Source organism: Copadichromis virginalis, linkage group LG13 (assembly GCF_057382275.1).
Source record: "Copadichromis virginalis isolate Kocher_CV1m ecotype Utaka linkage group LG13, C_Virginalis_male_GT1.1, whole genome shotgun sequence".
NCBI classification, from domain to species: domain Eukaryota; kingdom Metazoa; phylum Chordata; class Actinopteri; order Cichliformes; family Cichlidae; genus Copadichromis; species Copadichromis virginalis.
The window spans coordinates 413186-430648 of NC_140630.1; the positions used below are offsets into that span (position 1 = coordinate 413186).

General features: G+C 44.0%; 1 protein-coding gene across 4 annotated transcripts in view; it reads right to left on the reverse strand.

Moving 5' to 3' along the window:
- Positions 1 to 811: 811 nt before the first annotated feature.
- gbf1 (golgi brefeldin A resistant guanine nucleotide exchange factor 1) overlaps positions 812 to 17463 on the reverse strand; it is an 82444-nt gene continuing 65792 nt past the window's right edge. For 2 of the 4 annotated variants that reach the window (XM_085476773.1, XM_085476771.1), the window contains 20 exons: positions 16795 to 16877; positions 16205 to 16441; positions 15801 to 15894; positions 13871 to 14047; positions 13679 to 13743; positions 13284 to 13407; positions 12779 to 12850; positions 12569 to 12663; positions 12332 to 12485; positions 10512 to 10737; positions 10259 to 10416; positions 9819 to 10068; positions 8835 to 9043; positions 6479 to 6629; positions 5503 to 5633; positions 5313 to 5414; positions 4231 to 4344; positions 3941 to 4118; positions 3675 to 3857; positions 812 to 2846 (listed from right to left, as the gene is read on the reverse strand). In XM_085476773.1, the coding sequence (XP_085332899.1) occupies positions 2593 to 2846; positions 3675 to 3857; positions 3941 to 4118; positions 4231 to 4344; positions 5313 to 5414; positions 5503 to 5633; positions 6479 to 6629; positions 8835 to 9043; positions 9819 to 10068; positions 10259 to 10416; positions 10512 to 10737; positions 12332 to 12485; positions 12569 to 12663; positions 12779 to 12850; positions 13284 to 13407; positions 13679 to 13743; positions 13871 to 14047; positions 15801 to 15894; positions 16205 to 16441; positions 16795 to 16877 (3057 nt within the window). In that variant the 3' untranslated portion in view covers positions 812 to 2592. Of the gene's footprint in view, positions 2847 to 3674; positions 3858 to 3940; positions 4119 to 4230; positions 4345 to 5312; positions 5415 to 5502; positions 5634 to 6478; positions 6630 to 8822; positions 9044 to 9818; positions 10069 to 10258; positions 10417 to 10511; positions 10738 to 12331; positions 12486 to 12568; positions 12664 to 12778; positions 12851 to 13283; positions 13408 to 13678; positions 13744 to 13870; positions 14048 to 15800; positions 15895 to 16204; positions 16442 to 16794; positions 16878 to 17463 lie in introns of all 4 variants that reach the window. The other 2 variants (XM_085476772.1, XM_085476770.1) reach the window with 1 other exon arrangement.

Consider the following 17463-nt stretch of genomic DNA (forward strand, 5'->3'; position numbering starts at 1 on the left):
CATCAAGCAGACAGCTGATTATCAGAAGTGTGAGATGCTCGAGAATTTACTCCGGTGTCCTGTTATATTTTAGATAGCAAGGAGTTTATTAAACTTCACCGAAACAATCTGAAAATTTCATTAAAACTTAATAAACTATCATCTCGTCTTTATTTTTAGTTTGCACCTTAAACACTTAAAGCTGTAAGCTAATGATAGTTATATGAGAGCAGATGCTGCTGGTGCAATAAGCTGTACGTTTTATGTCCAATGGATGATGATCTGATTAGTCGACTAATTGCAAAAATAATCGGTGACTAGTCGACTATCAAAGTAATCGTTTGTGGCAGCCCTACTACACACACAATGTTATATGTTAGTTATCCCAGTTGTATTGCAACATATCAAAAATGTGAGACACACCACACCAGGTAAGTCCCCAGGTGCAGGCTGTGTAAAGATGCCCCTGAGACAATCCAGCACATAACAGCAGGGTGCAAGATGCTAGAAAGCAGGGCATACATGGAACGCCATAACCAAGTGACCGGCATAGTGTACAGGAACATCTGTGCCCAGTATAACCTGGAAGTCCTGAGGTCAAACTGGGAGACGCCCCCAAGGGTGGTGGAGAATGACCGAGCTAAGATCCTGTGGGACTTCCAGATACAGACGGACAAAATGGTGGTGGATAACCAACCGGACATAGTGGTGGCAGACAAACAGAAGAAGACGGCAGTAGTGATCGATGTAGTGAATGTGTTGTTGCTTTTGCTTAATCCCTTCATTAAGAGTGTTCTTTCAGAATTAAAACATAAGCAGACACCAGGAGGAGCACTTTCTTACAACATATTTATTACATAGTAAAAAGTACATTACCTTTCATTTATATACATTAGACATTATATTCACGGAATTTCCTGTTCAAGTCACAATCAGCTTCTGATAAATCTACGATGCCATCCAACAAATAAACACTCAGCTTACATGTTGGTGGCTCTATAAGGCCGTAGTGTTACCTGACTGACACACATACACTGCATCTATGCCATCGTACTGCAGCAGCTCAGTCCACTTTCAATAAATAACACAAAACATCCGTGAGAGAAGCCCAGGACTGCTGTGAATGGTTTCCAGTCAATTTGACATCAGATGGTCATTTAACCAATGAGCCAGCACATGTATGGAAGCAAAGAGGAGCAGCTGACTCAAACTGAGGACGTGTTGTGGAAATGTTTTAACTTCTGTTGGCAACCTCTCTCTGGAAAAGAGACTGTAATCTCAGTGAGCCTTTTACCTGGATAAATAAAGGAGAACCACAAGAAAACCACCGGTCTACATGTGTGATTCCTCTCTGTCACGATGCTGCAAACTTCAGATGTTTCGTACGAGTCTGTCAAATCAAAGATGCAAGTCAGGAGAAGGTGACGTGACGGCGTGGCGAGCTCCTGTACCAGAGCAGTTCCTGTGCAGAGCGTGCTCACTACAGACTGACACTGGAATGTTTACGCCTCCATTTGCTGCTTGTTGAAGGTTATGAGATGCAAGCTTGGGGCAAAACGATGAATCGAACTTGGCCATTTTACACATGCTGATGTTGTCATGCCTTCTGCAACATCAGACTGTAGCCAAGGCTCTGGGAATCTTAAAACATGCAGATCATATAATCCTCACAACTCACTGTCCTTCTTATCTTTAGGTTGTTGTGAAGCATAGACATATATGAGCAAAGCTATGAGTTCAGCCTGGGGCGAAGAGAGGACTCCTGCAGGTGTTTCTGATGTAAAAACACAACAGTGCTCAGTCTAGATGAAATGTTTTCATCACTCCCAACATGAAGCTAATCCTGACGATGAGGTGGGGCAATGAAAACACTTCACTCAGAAGCTATTTACAAGACGGAGCTCTGTTTGCTGATATCCAGAGCCAAACGACACAGTCTGGCACTGAATAAGCAGTGTGTGTGTCAAATATACAGGATGTGCAGTGTGTTTTCGTCTGTACGGCTCCATTCTTATGTAAAAACTGTTAAAACAAAGCAGTGAGGCACAGTCTGACCCCTGGACAGCCACTGTGTGCATCACGACTCAAGCAGACGATCATCATTGGCACTACAAACCTCTTAGAAACAGTCCTTAACACATCTGTACTATTTATTTTAAAAACAATAAATAGTAATCAAAGTCAGCTTTCTGAACCCATCACCCACCGAGTTCAAAGAGAACAACTAACACGCTGTGTTGTTCATCCGTTTACAGACTTACAACAGTAAAAAACACAAATATAAATCAATGGGGATAAGTTCGATCTGTGGGTTTAAAATTACTGCCTGACTTAAAATATATGCACGGTGAACACTGCTGAAAATTGTGGAATCAGTAAATTGCTCTCAGTGGGTCGCACTAACCTCTCAAAGACTGCGCGTGGCTTCTAAACCAACCTTAACCTGTTGGGTTTTTCCTACAATAACATCAGTGCTGAGTTTTTATCGGTGTCACCAGGTTTCCATTCTGGAGGATTTCTCCTTTAAATGCGGTACTACTCCATGTCCCATCTTAAGCTGCAGCTCTTCCAGTTGTTAAGGAGAGAACAGCATGGCTGGGGGGCAGCTGGACTTTACTGGACCTCGTCGGAAGGAGTTGTCGATCTGGGAGCAGGAAGCAGTGGTACAGGGGATGTGGCCTCTATGAGGGCGGGATTAAGAATGATTGGCAGGGACATGGGTGGGACTCCCACCTGCAGAGGAGAAGCAAGGGGCTGCAGAATGAGGGGGGACTGGCCTAAAGGTGAAGGACCCTGGACAGGAGAGGTTGTTAATGGCACTGGCATGGGAGGAATCAAGGGGGGGGCCGGAGATGATCGGCCTGATCCTGGAACACGAAACGAGAGAACACAGTGATTCAGTCTCTGCTCTACATCAGTTATCAGTGTGATATGCCTGAACATGAGGCCTACACAGTCTCACTTGGAGCAGTTTGCTGTTTTCCTTGCAGTCTTTTGAGCATGCATGCTCTGACCTCGGGATGAATGTGCTGATCCACAGCTACAAAAACTGACAACAGTCCTGAATGTTTCTGATGGAAATGACTTAATATGGCCCATGAATCTGTGATGGGCCGTAACAACTACTTCTTTAAGACTCATATATACTTGGCATTGGGTTACCACAAGCATGAATACTGCAGACCTGCAGACTGCAACATTTCTGACTACTTGGATACGAGATGGTCAGTTAATCAAAGTGCAACTAATTACCAGCACCTGGCTGCTAATTACCCACCTGCAGAAGCAGCAAGGATTCCCCTCAGGTTTCACACACTACTATTAACACTGACGGTGTGTAACATGCCACGTTGTTTCCATCCAGACTGCTTTTACAACCATGTGTGTAAGAATGGGTGATAGGATGCTATTCGTGCAACGAGTCCAGCCATCCAGTAGTTTCCTCACTGCTAAATATTCCACAGTTAGTGGTAGGCCACTCATGACCATGACCTCAGCTGAACAGTGGCTGAGCCATTCGGCCCCCTGGGTTTTCTAACATCAGGTTTCAACTTACACACAGACGGTCATTTAGACCATTTAAAAGTTTTGCCATTTTATCCATCTGCCGTTAAAACAAATGAATATCCTACATGTATTTGTACCCTGACGGAGATCATACTGTGCTATAATAGAGGAAAGTTTCAGACATTTACCGTTGGCACTGGCTGGTGGAGGCTCCAGTGGTGAGGCCGGCCTGCTGGAGCTTTGAGCCACTGTAGAGTTTACTGGGGCTTGGGCGGGTGTTTGCATGGGAGGTGGAGACACCTGAGGCGATGGGGGCCGGCCTGCTGGGGTTGTCAGCTGCACAGACTCTGCTTGAGGATTGGGTACTGCATCTAAAATGAAAGATGATACAACGGGGTAAAACTGGTGACGGTACAAGCTCAAATTTACAGGTTGTCATGTCAGTGTGTCACACCTGGTATGATAGTCTGTTTGAAGAGCTCCTCCCTCAATAAAGGCAGGAAACAGACAATTCTTTCCCAAGTTATTTCCCACAGGTCAGAGTATCCTGTCCTAGAGTCAGCACTGTGGAAGATGCCTGCTGTGTCCATAACCAGCAGCATGTTCTTCAAAGACTCAGGGATGGCTTCCAACTACACGAACACACACAGGCAACACAGTCTACACACACCTTTCTCTCATAGTGACAGTCATAACTACCATGGTATTTTGGTAATGTGGACATAAGAATTATATTCTCCTTACCAACAAGTCACTTGATCCAGCATGCATGTACTTATCCATGAAGTCCAAAATGGTGAGCCAGAGGGCAGCAAAGGTAGGCAGGGACAGCAGAGGAGAGAGGTGCTGTAGGAAAACCTAGAAGACAATCACACGTCAGAAGAAAATGTTTGACCACCTAAACTCAAACTACGGCAAAGAGATGTAGACAAAATGAACCAATGACAGAGCGACTTTTATTAACATTGATTAGCCACAACATTAAAGGCACTGACAGGTGAAGGGAATACAATTCAGGATCTTGTTGGAATGTAATGTTCTTCTGAGCAACCCATGTGGTGAGCCTTAACTTTGACACGTGGCACCACCTGGAAACTGCTACAGGCAGTGTTTATGTGAACTGTATCTTCACAAGAACAGGCCAAATCAGGGGAGCTGCCCTGCATGTCCTGTGTGCCCTGCATGTCCTGTGTGCCCTGCATGTGCCCTGCATGTGCCCTGCATGTGCCCTGCATGTGCCCTGCATGTCCCCTCATGCCCTGCATGTCCCCTCATGCCCTGCATGTCCCCTCATGCCCTGCATGTCCCCTCATGCCCTGCATGTGCCCTGCATGTGCCCTGCATGTGCCCCCTGCATGTGCCCTGCATGTGCCATGTGCCCTGCATGTGCCCTGCATGTGCCCTGCATGTGCCCTGCATGTGCCCTGCATGCCCCGTGTGCCCTGCATGCCCACAGAACTCGACTGATCAATTGCTTATGTTTCAGTGCCAGATACCACAGGAAACATTCTAGGCACTATATCCATCTCTGTCATATATATCTAGGTCAGGGCTGTTTTGGTGGGAACTTAAACAATATTAAGCTTGATTTAAACTTCTGCAGGAAATGTATCACCTAAAATGTATCACACTGCAACCTTCCATGCCATTCAAATTGTTGTGGTATGCATGTAGTTTACCCGACATGTAGTTAATATTTCTCAGGTTCACGTCAGCATAGGGTTAAAATGGGGTTCCAGTTACGACATAGATCTGACGCAGGTTGGAATGTTGGTTTAACTTGTGTAACTGTGGTTGTGTGCAGTGCAATATGTGATGCTTTCAACCTTTGACAACAGCGTGCAGGCTCTCATTCTGGTCTCCTCCATACCACCAACATCTGCTGGGCTAATGTTGTCAAGCAGCTTAGTCAGCAGGGGGAAAAGCACCTGACAGCCAACAAAGAAACACGAATGAAAAACGAGTGAACAAAGGTGTCTTCACAGTCCTGAAATAACGCAGACATTCAGCATTTACCTTGTTGAAACAGGACTCCCATTCAATTGCATCAAGTGTCTGCAGATCATGAACAAGCAGTGCCCTCTGGAGGTAGGTGAGGGCCTGCATGCGAACCGGTCGCCTGGCATCACAGCACAACCAAGCAATCCCTGTGGGAGTGACATTGAGTGGAGCTGTGACGAAGACACTGATATGAACATAAACTGCATTACAGAGCTGAAGCAGAACTGACATCTGAGAGAAAACTAAAAGTGTGGAAAAAAGAAAATGGCACCTAAAAAAGAAAAAGACTTCTCAACCTTGTACTAGAAACAGTAACACACATACACTGAAAGAGCAAGCGTGGTCTGAGATCCTTTATAACAACACAGATCTACCAGAAATTCAAATTCTTGTAAAAAGACATGTTGTAAGACAATATACAAGACTGTGCATTTGGTCTACATTAAGAACAGAAACAAAAAAAAGTTTATTCTATGACAAAAAATACACCAAGTACTTCAGACATGTTGTAGTATACACAACACAACACCTAAGATCAAGATTCAGGAATATCCACCACCAACCTATGAGACTGAGCTTCAGCTGAAGTCAAACCAGATTATCGAGGACTATCTCAGCTCCAGGATGGAGCACGTCAGTGATCCTGCTAAGAATTCCCTGAGTATCTGAACAGGGACTAGTTTTCCATGAGGGAAAACAAAGTCTGCTCACAATTCTTCACAAGACACATTTAAATAAATACATTTTCAAGTTTTGAGTTAAGACATTTTGCGCAATTGATAAATTTCAAATTTTTAAAACGTTAAATAAGACTTCTGAATTTCCTAAATGCTGATCTTTATTACCAAAATCCCTTTGTTAATTTAACTGCCAAGAAGACTTTGGAAACCTCTAGTTTTCAGCTCCAACCAGGCTTTTTACTACAAGCCATATTTACACACACACTGTGAATGTGTGCACGACAGTCAGAGAGCACAGAATAGTTTCCTACCTTGCAGCAGGGGGCACCAGCAGCTGGTCCACAAAGTCTGAGAATCAGCCTCAATCTTCCTGCTGGAGGCCTCCAGATGGCACTGCTCCTCTGCCCAGGAGTTGTAGATGCTGGCAGCCCGGGTGTGCAAGGTGTGCATCAGATCTAAGAGCTGCACCCCCCCACACACAAAAACCAGCATTAATAATAAGGAGATGTCCAGCTTTATGTCTGCAGTTCAAACTTGACGAATAAAACCATGTACAGACTATTTAGATGTTTACTCAGTTTCTACTAGCAGCAAGGATGCAGTAATGGTGTCTGTGACAGTAAACAGTTTGATCAATCACATAACAAGAGACTATGCTATATGTTATACAGACATTATATTATGAAGTCCTGCAATGCCACAGTGAATAATAGGGAGATTATTCATATTTATGCTTTAATATAAAAGCATTGCTCTTCTTGTTAATAGTTTATTTGGTCAATAAACCAGTTTATACAGAACTTTAGCTAATAATTAATTTCATCATGAACTAATACGCTGACTATTTTTTCCAGGAATTCACAGGAAAATATTTCAAAACTACTGGTGAACACAACAAAGTGGTTTAAATGTTTGTCTTTCATCTAATTTCATCGTAGATGAAGTTACATTTACGAAGTTCTTCACAAGCTGCTCTTTATGTGTCATTAGTTGGCAATGACATCAGTAAATGTGATCAAGGAAAACACCATGTTTGTCTGAGAGGAGGTGGAGTGTCATTATACAAAGAAACGACTTGAATGAAACAAAATAAACTCAAATTCGTACGTAAGTATTGTAGTTACAATCTCCCACTGGGTACAAAACAAGGCTCTTTAAAATAAGAGAAGAATTTTAAGCCATGTTAGTTTAACAGCCATAGTAGCAGGTACAGGAAGCAGTGAAGATGGTTTTGTGTAGGAAGAAAAGACGGAGATGGGTCAAAGCACTGACATCTACATCCACGACACAAACTGCACTTTGGTTTGTAATGTTTACTTCCTGTGTGTGTGTGTAATACATTAATTGGATGTTAAATCCAGACCAACAACACAAAAATGTTCAAACGTCCATCCAACTCTGAACATGCTGACTTAAAAGCTCCACCGCTCTGATCTGCACTGAAGGATGAGATCAGGCACTGAAACAGCTCTCAACTCTCTGTTTAACGTGTAAACACTCTAAACACAGCATGTTCCACCTACTTACACTTACAATAAGTCTGTGACTGTGCCGAGAACACAAGTGAAATGGTCTTTGAAATTAGCTGGAAACTCTGGTGAACACTGACCGTAACAATGAGCATAAACAGGTAACATCCTTCAACCCAGTGTTGTGACCCATCACCACATCAGAAACAGAACAAATGGGACTCTGTCAGGAAGAGTGTGATGCTACATTTACAGCTGACGTGGATTTACAGCTGTAAGAGTCCTGATGCAACACATTATAAGCTGCACCTAAAACTAAAGTCGTGATTATTGATTTTAGGAAGTCCTCTTATAGCTCATCACCTACTATCATTGAAACTGCCGATATTGGGACTGTTGAGAGTTATAAATATCTAGGTGTGGTACTTGACCATAAACTGTGTTTTGAATCTCATGCTGATGCCACTACTAAAAAAGTTCAAAGACTGTTCTTTTTAAGGAAAATGAGATCTTTTAATGTCTCATCTGAGATGTTGTCCTTGTTTTATAGAAGCTTTATCGAATCTGTGATGTCTTTTTGTATCGCTGCCTGGTTTGGTAACCTGACGGTGAAGAATAAGAATCGGTTGGGACTTCTGGTAAAAACTGCTAGCAAAATTTCAGGGTGCTGGCAAGATGGACTTTTGGCCATTTACAATAGAAATGTGCTTAGAAAGGCTCATTCTATTATTAATTGTGTGAACCACCCACTTCACAGTGAGTTTGAGTTGTTGCCTTCCGGCCGCCGTTTTAGGGCACCTCCGAGGAGGACTAAAAGACTCCAGGTCTCTTTTATCCCTACTGCGTCTTGTCTCCTTAATGGCAAATAATTGTCCTTGAACTTTCTATCATTATTACTGTTATTATTATTTTATAGTATTGTTCTGTTTATTTTTATCCTCCTGCTGCTAAACTAATTTGCCCTTGTGGGACAATAAAGAAATTGAATTGAATTGAATAAAACTCCATCTGTGACCCAAACCAGGCGTCTAACATGCTGACACTACAGTCAGTGGGAGGAGTCTCAGTGCTGCATTAAAATGCTCAACTGAATCAGAGATGTGTGGGTAAAACAAGATGCTTTTGGGACAGCTGGGTTCTCATCATTAGAAGGGTAAGGAAGGGTAAAGAGGGCTGTTGTACTTACGTCCTGACTAACCTGTAATGACACCGTGTGGTAACTGGCTGGGACACCCTCATCCTCCTCATCATCACTGTAGGAACGTGATGGGCGCTGGCTGAAGGTCCTGCTGCTGCTTCGCCTCACGCTGCCTCCGCTGTCCTTCTCCCTGCCGCCTGCCTTCTTCCTCATCCGAGACTTGGAGGTGTCATATTTGTGGCTCTTCTTCTTGTCGTGGTTGCGGTAACCTGGACAAGTATGAGGAAACAGAGAGGCGATCTATAAAGGGTTTAAAACATGCTATAATAATGGGACCAATTAAAGCCACAAGCAGCTAAAAGAGAGCCCTCGCAGCTCGGTGCACATCCAGCATGCTGCTGCTTGGGTGTGCTGGAGATGTGGCCGTGTGGATGCAGTGCAGTTTACCTCCTCGTCTCAGTAAGTGGCGATGGAAAGTACACAGTAATTACACCGTTTTATATCATCCATGAAACCACTAATTAAAACCAGCTCATTTCTGCTGCTTGAATCCACAGCTCTAAGCTTTTGACCACATGTGAGGCACGGATGTTTCATTCATCATTTCTTGGTACTTTCCCACGGACACTGGAGAGAAACTGGAATGTGAATATATTATCTGGCTTCATAGATCTGCGTGTCATCTGCATAGCAGTGTAAATGTATGCTATGCCTTCTAATGAATAATATAAACAGAATTGGTCCTAGCACTGAACCCTGTGGAGCTCCATAATTAACCTCAGCGTGTGAAGAGGACTCATGAACGTGTTCCAATATTAAATCATAACTTCATTTATGGACATCTGTGGTTTGATGTGTTTGCATGAGTGGACTGAATGTGTTGTTATCAACATCTGGTGAGACTTTCATGCCAGTCACACCTTTAGAAATAAACTGGTGATGTGTTCAGTACTGACCTGCTATATTTAACTCAGTGTGTTTAGTACTAAGTGAACAAAGTTTAATAGTTCTTCTGATAAAACCAACCGGACGTTAGTGTCTCACCTCCATTGAGGCTGGCCTCCACAAACACTCGTATCGCTCTGACACACAGCTCAAAGTTGTCAGGCGTGACGTGGGCGGCGTCTCGAACGATGAAAGAAAGCGTCTCCACACACTTGATGAGAGACTTTGTGTCGTGCTGGCCAAGGTCCTGACCCAGTGTCAGACTGTACTGGTTGACCAGTGGGTGATTCAGCTGAGCCTTTGACCCGACTGTGGGGGTCTTACTTATCTCAAAGTCATCTTTCCCAACCTGTGTGGGGGTAAAGAAACATCTGAAATAAAACAAGCATCCCATGTTCTTTCCATAAATTAAGCTTTCAAATAAAATCAGGAAAAGAAACATGTCCTTGGCTTTATATATGATACTGTTACAGTTTCAGTGTCATATGCAACATACTGTTACTCATGAAGCAGGTGTGAGTGTGAGTGTATGTGCTAACCACGAGCCATCCACTGCTGGCTACATCCACATCAGTGGCCGAGCGTGGGATCCTGGTCTTGCTGTGCTCAGTGTAGACCTCCGAGTCCGATGTGTAGCCTCGGTCTAAGCTCACTTCACTGGGATGATGAGACGACAGCTCACTGTCTGACTGGGCACCTGCAGTAAATGCCAACAAAGACATGTTCATGTAAACTCCTAACATGATGTTTTTATGTATTTCTATTTGCTCTTAGACGCTTATTCAGCTGAACCTGTGTCAGTGTCAGCTGTGGCCGAGGTAAGCTGGAAGGCGACAGGAGGTTTCACTCCAGCTCCGATGCACTCCAGCAGTGAAAAGAGCGTGTACCAGTCATCTGTACAGTGGATATTGGCTGCATTAGTCTTCAGCAGCTCATGAAGGCCATAAGCCACCTCCCTGCTGACCCGGGAGAGGACATGGGGCTTCATCATCAGCAAGAGGCGGAGGGAGAGAAGAACCTGTGGGTGCACAGCGAGAGAGCACTGTGGTAATCTGTTCAAATCGTTTAAGTCAGGGGTCGGCAACCCTGGGCACGAACGGTTAACTGATGGCACGACCATAGCTGGACTGGCCATCGGCCATTTTTCATCCATTTTTAATGGGCCGATGATTTTTTTATTTTTTTTTTGTAACGGTATAAACAATGAAAGGTGGTGGATTGTCCCGATGCTGGCCGATGTGTAAAAATAACTCAGTGGTTTGGTGGTGGCGGAGCTCCAACAGAGGCCAGCAGGTGGATGAGGGAAGGGGAGTGTGTGGTTTTTCCCATATTTCTAGCATGTCAGTTTATTTTGTTGTTATCAGCCAGACCCATATTTGCTTTAAATGACAAATGTATTTAAGACGGAGTGATTTATGTCAGTCTGGGATGGTACGTGTTAACAGCCATAGTTCCTACCTGCCGGATCTTCTTTTCATTGATATTGCTGTTATGACTGATGAAGCCGAGCTGGTGAGTTGTTGATAAATAACGTGTTAAAGCTACAAATATGACTATTACCAAACTGTACTGTCACTAATAGGGTTGCTTTGTTGATGTTGTTTTATTTTGTGTCTTTCAGTTTTGTAAAGGCACGGTTACTGTACTGGTGTTAGCTTATGCGACAAAGGCAGCAATCAGGCGTCCGAGCCTGAGTACCACACAGTTTCATCAGTTAAAACACACCCTTACGGTGGGAGTTAAATTAAATTTAAATTAAATTGTATTTTCTGTTGTACAGTTCATTTGCTGTTATGGATAAAAAGTCTTTTTTTGTTTCTAAATAGCTGATAACTATTCGCTGACAGCTGCCAACATCTGCAAACAAATATAATCCTATGAAGTTGATCTATATAGTGAGTAACTGTTCATATAGAGCGTTATTAAATTCATTGCTAATGCAGTCATATTGCACACTGACCTCTGAGGGAATTTTAGAGGCACTCATCATCAGAAAGGTTGCCGACCCTGGTTTAAGCACATCAGACATTTCCAGTCTTATTTTATTGGTAAATTCTAACGAAATAGTAAACTCAACAACATTATGCAGAAACAGGAAACAAACCTTTAGATCTAACATGCACTTGGCCCAAAGTGCTTGCTGGATCTAAATGATTTACTCTTCCTGCTTTCTTTGCATCCTTCTGAAATTCTCACTAATCTGCCGTTTGACTCAACGCATCGAGTAACAAATACTCGAAAGATTGTGTTGTGGTGGATAAATACTTTGTCTTTTTAAAGAACAACAATATTCAAAATAGAGCAACACAGGTATTTTAAAATGACATGCTAATCTGTATCCATGTCCAACATGCCACATTCACACCAGCACGTTCTTCTATGCTTTTCAGTGCTTTCTGACACTCACACATGTTCATACTCTGATGGACGCATCAGAGAGCACGGTCATCGTGCTGGTCAAAGAGACCACCAGCACAGGTGGCTTTGCACCAACAGCATCCAGCTACCTGGGTTTAAGCTGCCCTAAAACTGAGACTGTCTGCTAACTTGATGATGATCCGAGTCTGCAAGACCACATCTGTGTGCCGGGGTCAGGAAGCATCTTTGTATACCTGCGAGCTGATGTCTTCTCGTCGTAGCAGGCGAATTGCAAGTCGAAGGAGTCCCACCACAGCTCGTTCCACCAGGAAGCAGCTCTCATTAGCATGAACGCAGAGCTGGCAAAGGTGGTCGCGCACCGTCTGCCACACACAGGACACACGGTCTCTGCTCACAAACGCAGAGAAACAGCTCGTTATTGTGCTCAAAATCACTGACAACACAAACGATGTCACAAGAGTCATTCCCACCGGTTCTCAAGAACAATGCGCAGCAGCATCTCCAGGCAGAAGGCAGCATCCTCTTCATCATACGTCTCTTCATCTGGGGTGACTGATATCAGAGCCTTGACAGGAGAATCCAGGTCATTTAGTGTGCTTATGTTGAACCATGAGGTGAATGGTAAGGGAAACACTAAGCTAACACTTAGACTGTTAAAGTATGTGCTGAACAACAATAACCTTCATGAGCTCTTGTAGAGACTCCAGCTTCAGGAACTTGCTCTCGGTGATCAGCTTTTCTGGGTCACATTGCTGGAAGACAAACAGCAAACCTACTGATGGTGATCTGATACAGTGTCAGCTGTCCGAACAGTGTTGGTCAAAGTGCACAGCTCAATAAGGCCAAATGTGTAAAAATAAACTATGAAGCAGGCTAACGTTGTTCCCATTTTCACAGCTTTAAATCCAGTTTGTTAAATATCACGGCTGTAACGTTCATATTATAACAAACCAAAACAATCACCGGTGCTGTCGTCATTTAACTGAATAAAAGTCAGACACTGCAACATGGGGCTGGTTTTAATTAGGCACCAATTACTGTAACTACAAGTAGTCTGATTACTCGGAGCATTGGCTCTGTGTCATTGTTGCTACGATATGCCTTCACTTGAACTGTATTTGAAATAAAGCTGAGGATGGCAGCTGGTGTTTGGACTGTGTTCAGAGATTGCGGTGAGTCCAGTACCTTGATGCAGTGGACAGCAGCCTGTTTGGCTTCCTGGTTTTCTGTGGACGGTCCTCTGAGTCCTGACTGCTCGGCTCCACTAAGCGTCAGCCAGTTGAAAACACTTAGCACTGCTGACTCGCCACTGAATGTAACACATGAGGAGAAAACGTCCTTTTACTCCATGGCCTCTTAGCTAGCACATGCCTTTGTACTGGTTTTAAAGATCCGGTCTGTTCTACGGGGAATTAAACGTGAAGCTGGTATTTCACAAACATGCAGAGCTAACCGCTGAGCATGGGAGCAGCTGAAAGCAGTTCTAGCAGGTAAAAAAAAAGTTCACCAGTATTTGGGAAAAAGTCACTGTGTGGTGACACTTATTGGTCTAAAAGATGGAGGATGAGATTGGTGTGTACCGATTTGAAGGGGTTTCCTCTCTCTGAAGAGAAATCTTCCCATTGGGCTCTACAAAGTCTTCCACCTGAGGGCACAGGCAGGTAGGTGTTAGCACAACTTTATGTCTCTCTTTACAAAAGACAAACAAACAAACAGTAGATGCCACAGATGATCTATGCAGTACTATCAGAAAGCGAGGACGGAACAACGACCTCAACCATGGCTTTGGGCAGCAGTTCAGCTCTGAACAGCTGCAGCAGCGAGTCCACGATGTTCTTCCAGCCCTCCCTCAGGATGTTGCCATGCCGATGAGCGAGGTCGAACACCGTCTTGGCGGCTGTCTGGGCCTTACTGTTACTGCCAAACACGGTGGGAAGATTCTCCACAGACTGTGTGTGGGGGGACACACAAACACTATTTACACATCTGAATACATTACTGTTACTGAACAACATGCAGGACAACACAATTAGATCATTCACAAACTCTGTTGTTTCTGTAGATGTTTAAGAAGCTGAGAGCTGTGAGGAAGGCTTCTTTTAAACAAAGGTCGTTTTAAGGTGCTGACAGTGGGGACTCTCTGCTGACATCAACAGGTGGAGGAGTGGTACTGACCCCAGCCACGTGTGAAAACATCCTCTCAGTGCATCAGCAGGAACATTGAATGAAATCTGGATCAATTCATTAGTGACAACAAACGTGTGTCTGTACTAGGGCTGCCACGATTAGTCGACTAGTCACGATTATGTCGACTATTAAAATCGTCGACGACTAATTTAATAGTCGACGCATCGTTTGAAGCTTTGTAAGATCACAAAGGACGCAGGAATGAGTAGCAGGATTTAAGAGTGTAATAACGGACTGAAACAGAAGATGGCAGCACTGCATGTACAAGGATGCCAACTGCCGTTAAACCCCGAAGAAGAAGAAGCTGTGTCCCAGAATTCATAGCGCAGCCCAGCGCAGTTGTCAACAATGGCGGCAGCTAGTTAGTTTTAACTTTACTCTTATTATTCTTTCTGGGTCACAAAATAAACGTTTAACATATTTTCAGGCTTGAATGTAGCTGTGTAAACCTCAAATATCGGCTCAGTTTATCAGGACACCACATATTTTCAAAAGCGCTCCGACGTTTTCGGAGACGTCTGTTACCCACTAGCTCGATAGCTAGCCGGGGGCTAGGTCACTAGCGCGGTGAGAACACCGGACTCCCGGCAGATCGTTTTCAAACCCACCGCAGTCTTTTGCTACTCAGGTTAAACATGATATATGAGTCACTTAGATAACTTAAAAATGTTATTGTTTGGCTTTTAGTATTTTATTTGTTCCTGAGTAAATCGGTTTGGCTGAGATTAAAGTTATAGTTTTTGCACAGCTGAATAAACATCAAGCAGACAGCTGATTATCAGAAGTGTGAGATGCTGGAGAATTTACTCCAGTGTCCTGTTATATTTTAGATAGCAAGGAGTTTATTAAACTTCACCGAAACAATCTGCAAATTTCATTAAAAATTAATAAACTACCATCTTGTCTTTATTTTTAGTTAGCACAAACACTTCAAGCTGTAAGCTAATGATAGTTATATGAGAGCAGATGCTGCTGGTGCAATAAGCTGTAGTTTTACGTCCAATGGATGATGATCTGATTAGTCGACTAATCGCAAAAATAATCGGTGACTAGTCGACTATCAAAATAATCGTTTGTGGCAGCCCTAGTCTGTACAAGTTTAAACTGCTGCGTTCACTCATCCTCACTACAGTTGTGTGTGGCACGGCTCAGTGTTTGCTGTGGAGCACAACTGATACAACAGTACATTTTCTCACAATCACAGTTCAGTTCACGGCACTATTTATGTGTTAGCAGTATTTATACATTAGCAGATGCTACATTTTGTACACATGTTTTAATGTGGGGTGTGTATCAGAGGTGTCAGTTTTTCTTCAGAAACCACCAAACGATTGTGTGAACCAGAACGCCAAACTAACCAGTGACAGTGGACACAGTCAGGAACTGTGTTCTTTAATCAGCTGATCCCCAAAACACGTGATTGGACTAAGCAGTGTCACATGTGCACTTACTGTGTGTCAAAGGTACAGCAGTGTCTTTGGCTGTGAACAGAAGCGATTTAAGCTGTGGACCCACCTCGCTGCTCAGAGTGGTGAACTTGCAGAGGGAGATGATCAAATTGTCAAACACGTCATTGAAGCCATAGTGAGCTGCAATCATCGCACATTTCCTGCCAAACACAGACGATTGCACACTTTAACAGCTGACAAACACAAAGTGTTTACACTTCATTCTTTACTTCAACTGAACGCCTGACAAAACTACGCCTGTTTTAAAACGTGCATTTTTTCTCCTACAGTAGTCACACGATTTGTCCGTCCACAGTCAATAACAGTAACTTGTGTGTGGGTGGACCGTGCTTCTCCTGCAGGCTAACCCGTGGATGTGGACATCTAAAGGCCGCTTCCAGCCGGCAGCCTGCACTACAACTCGCAGCGTCTCGTAGCATTTACCACCGAGTGCATCTGAGTGCTGTATACCTGAAGCCAGTGATGGCCTTCTGGATGATGACATCATCGAGGCTCTTGTCAAAGACATAGGAGAGTGCAGCGATAGTGGGGCCCCATGTCATGGTGAACAAGTCATTGTCGTAGCTGCCGGGCGGCAGGTGGAGAAAGACGCCTTCGGACGAGGCGCCGCGGTGCAGTAAGACGCTCCACACATAATTCTCCTTCACTAAACCCGTCTGCTCGTCCGGCATCACAATCTCCTCGTTTCTGCAAAGGAAAGAACATCAGTCTATTCATGAGCCTCGGACAGCTGCCCGCCTTCTTTAATCACATCAATATGGAAACAGCTGGAAGCTCTTTAGATCTGTGTTGATGCAGGTAAGGAAACCCCAGAAGCCTTATTCTGTTCATCCGGATGTGGCGTTTCAGCAGGAGAAACATTAAACGCTACATGCAGATGAACAGAATCAGCCTTTTGCTTTTAAATGAGGTGAATGAAGCAGCGTGATGGGCATTTTTAACAAGATATCCTGAACCAGGATGAGCACAGAGATGAGGCTCAGGTCTGGCTGCTGATAGCAGATGCTAACACATCAGGGGAGTTGTGCTGTGCGCCTTACTTGATAGCATTGTAGATATCCTCCAACATGTCCTGGTCAAAGTCTTTGTTTCCGTTGACTCCCTTTAGATTTTTCTTGAATTGCTGTTTTAAAGTGAAACATCGTGTTAGCAGTTAGCAGCATTGGTTTCACTCTACAAACTCTATTCAAACATGTGACCAGTAGACTTTTATTTCCACTCACACGTCGGTGAGAGCACCGATCCTTTGGCATCTAGTGCTTTGTTCAGAGCATCACACCAACAGTTAAAAGGCCTTGGTTGGACACGCACTCATGTGTCATTTAATATATTTTAGGTGCATCATTAGGAAAACAGCGATGCCACAGAGAGACGCAGAAACAGGATCCTGCTAAGGATCAGGAACATGCCATCTGAAACGCACAGTGGTCAGTATCAGCGCTGGTCTGGGAGCAGCTGCTGGAAACAGCACGCTGGGTTTCATGGACACAGTACCTACCATCCCACCGCCCTCAGCTGAACCGCACTCGTGTCATGTTATTGTCGGGGAACACGATCTGATGTGCACACAGCCATAGTTTTCCCATTCCAAAAATAACTGGTGCCAACACATGCTGTGATGAATGTTACATACTGCAACAAGCTCCTAAGTAAGCGAAGTGCCAGGCGCCACTTTTATTGGCCCTGTCCAAACTATTGTGTGGACGTCT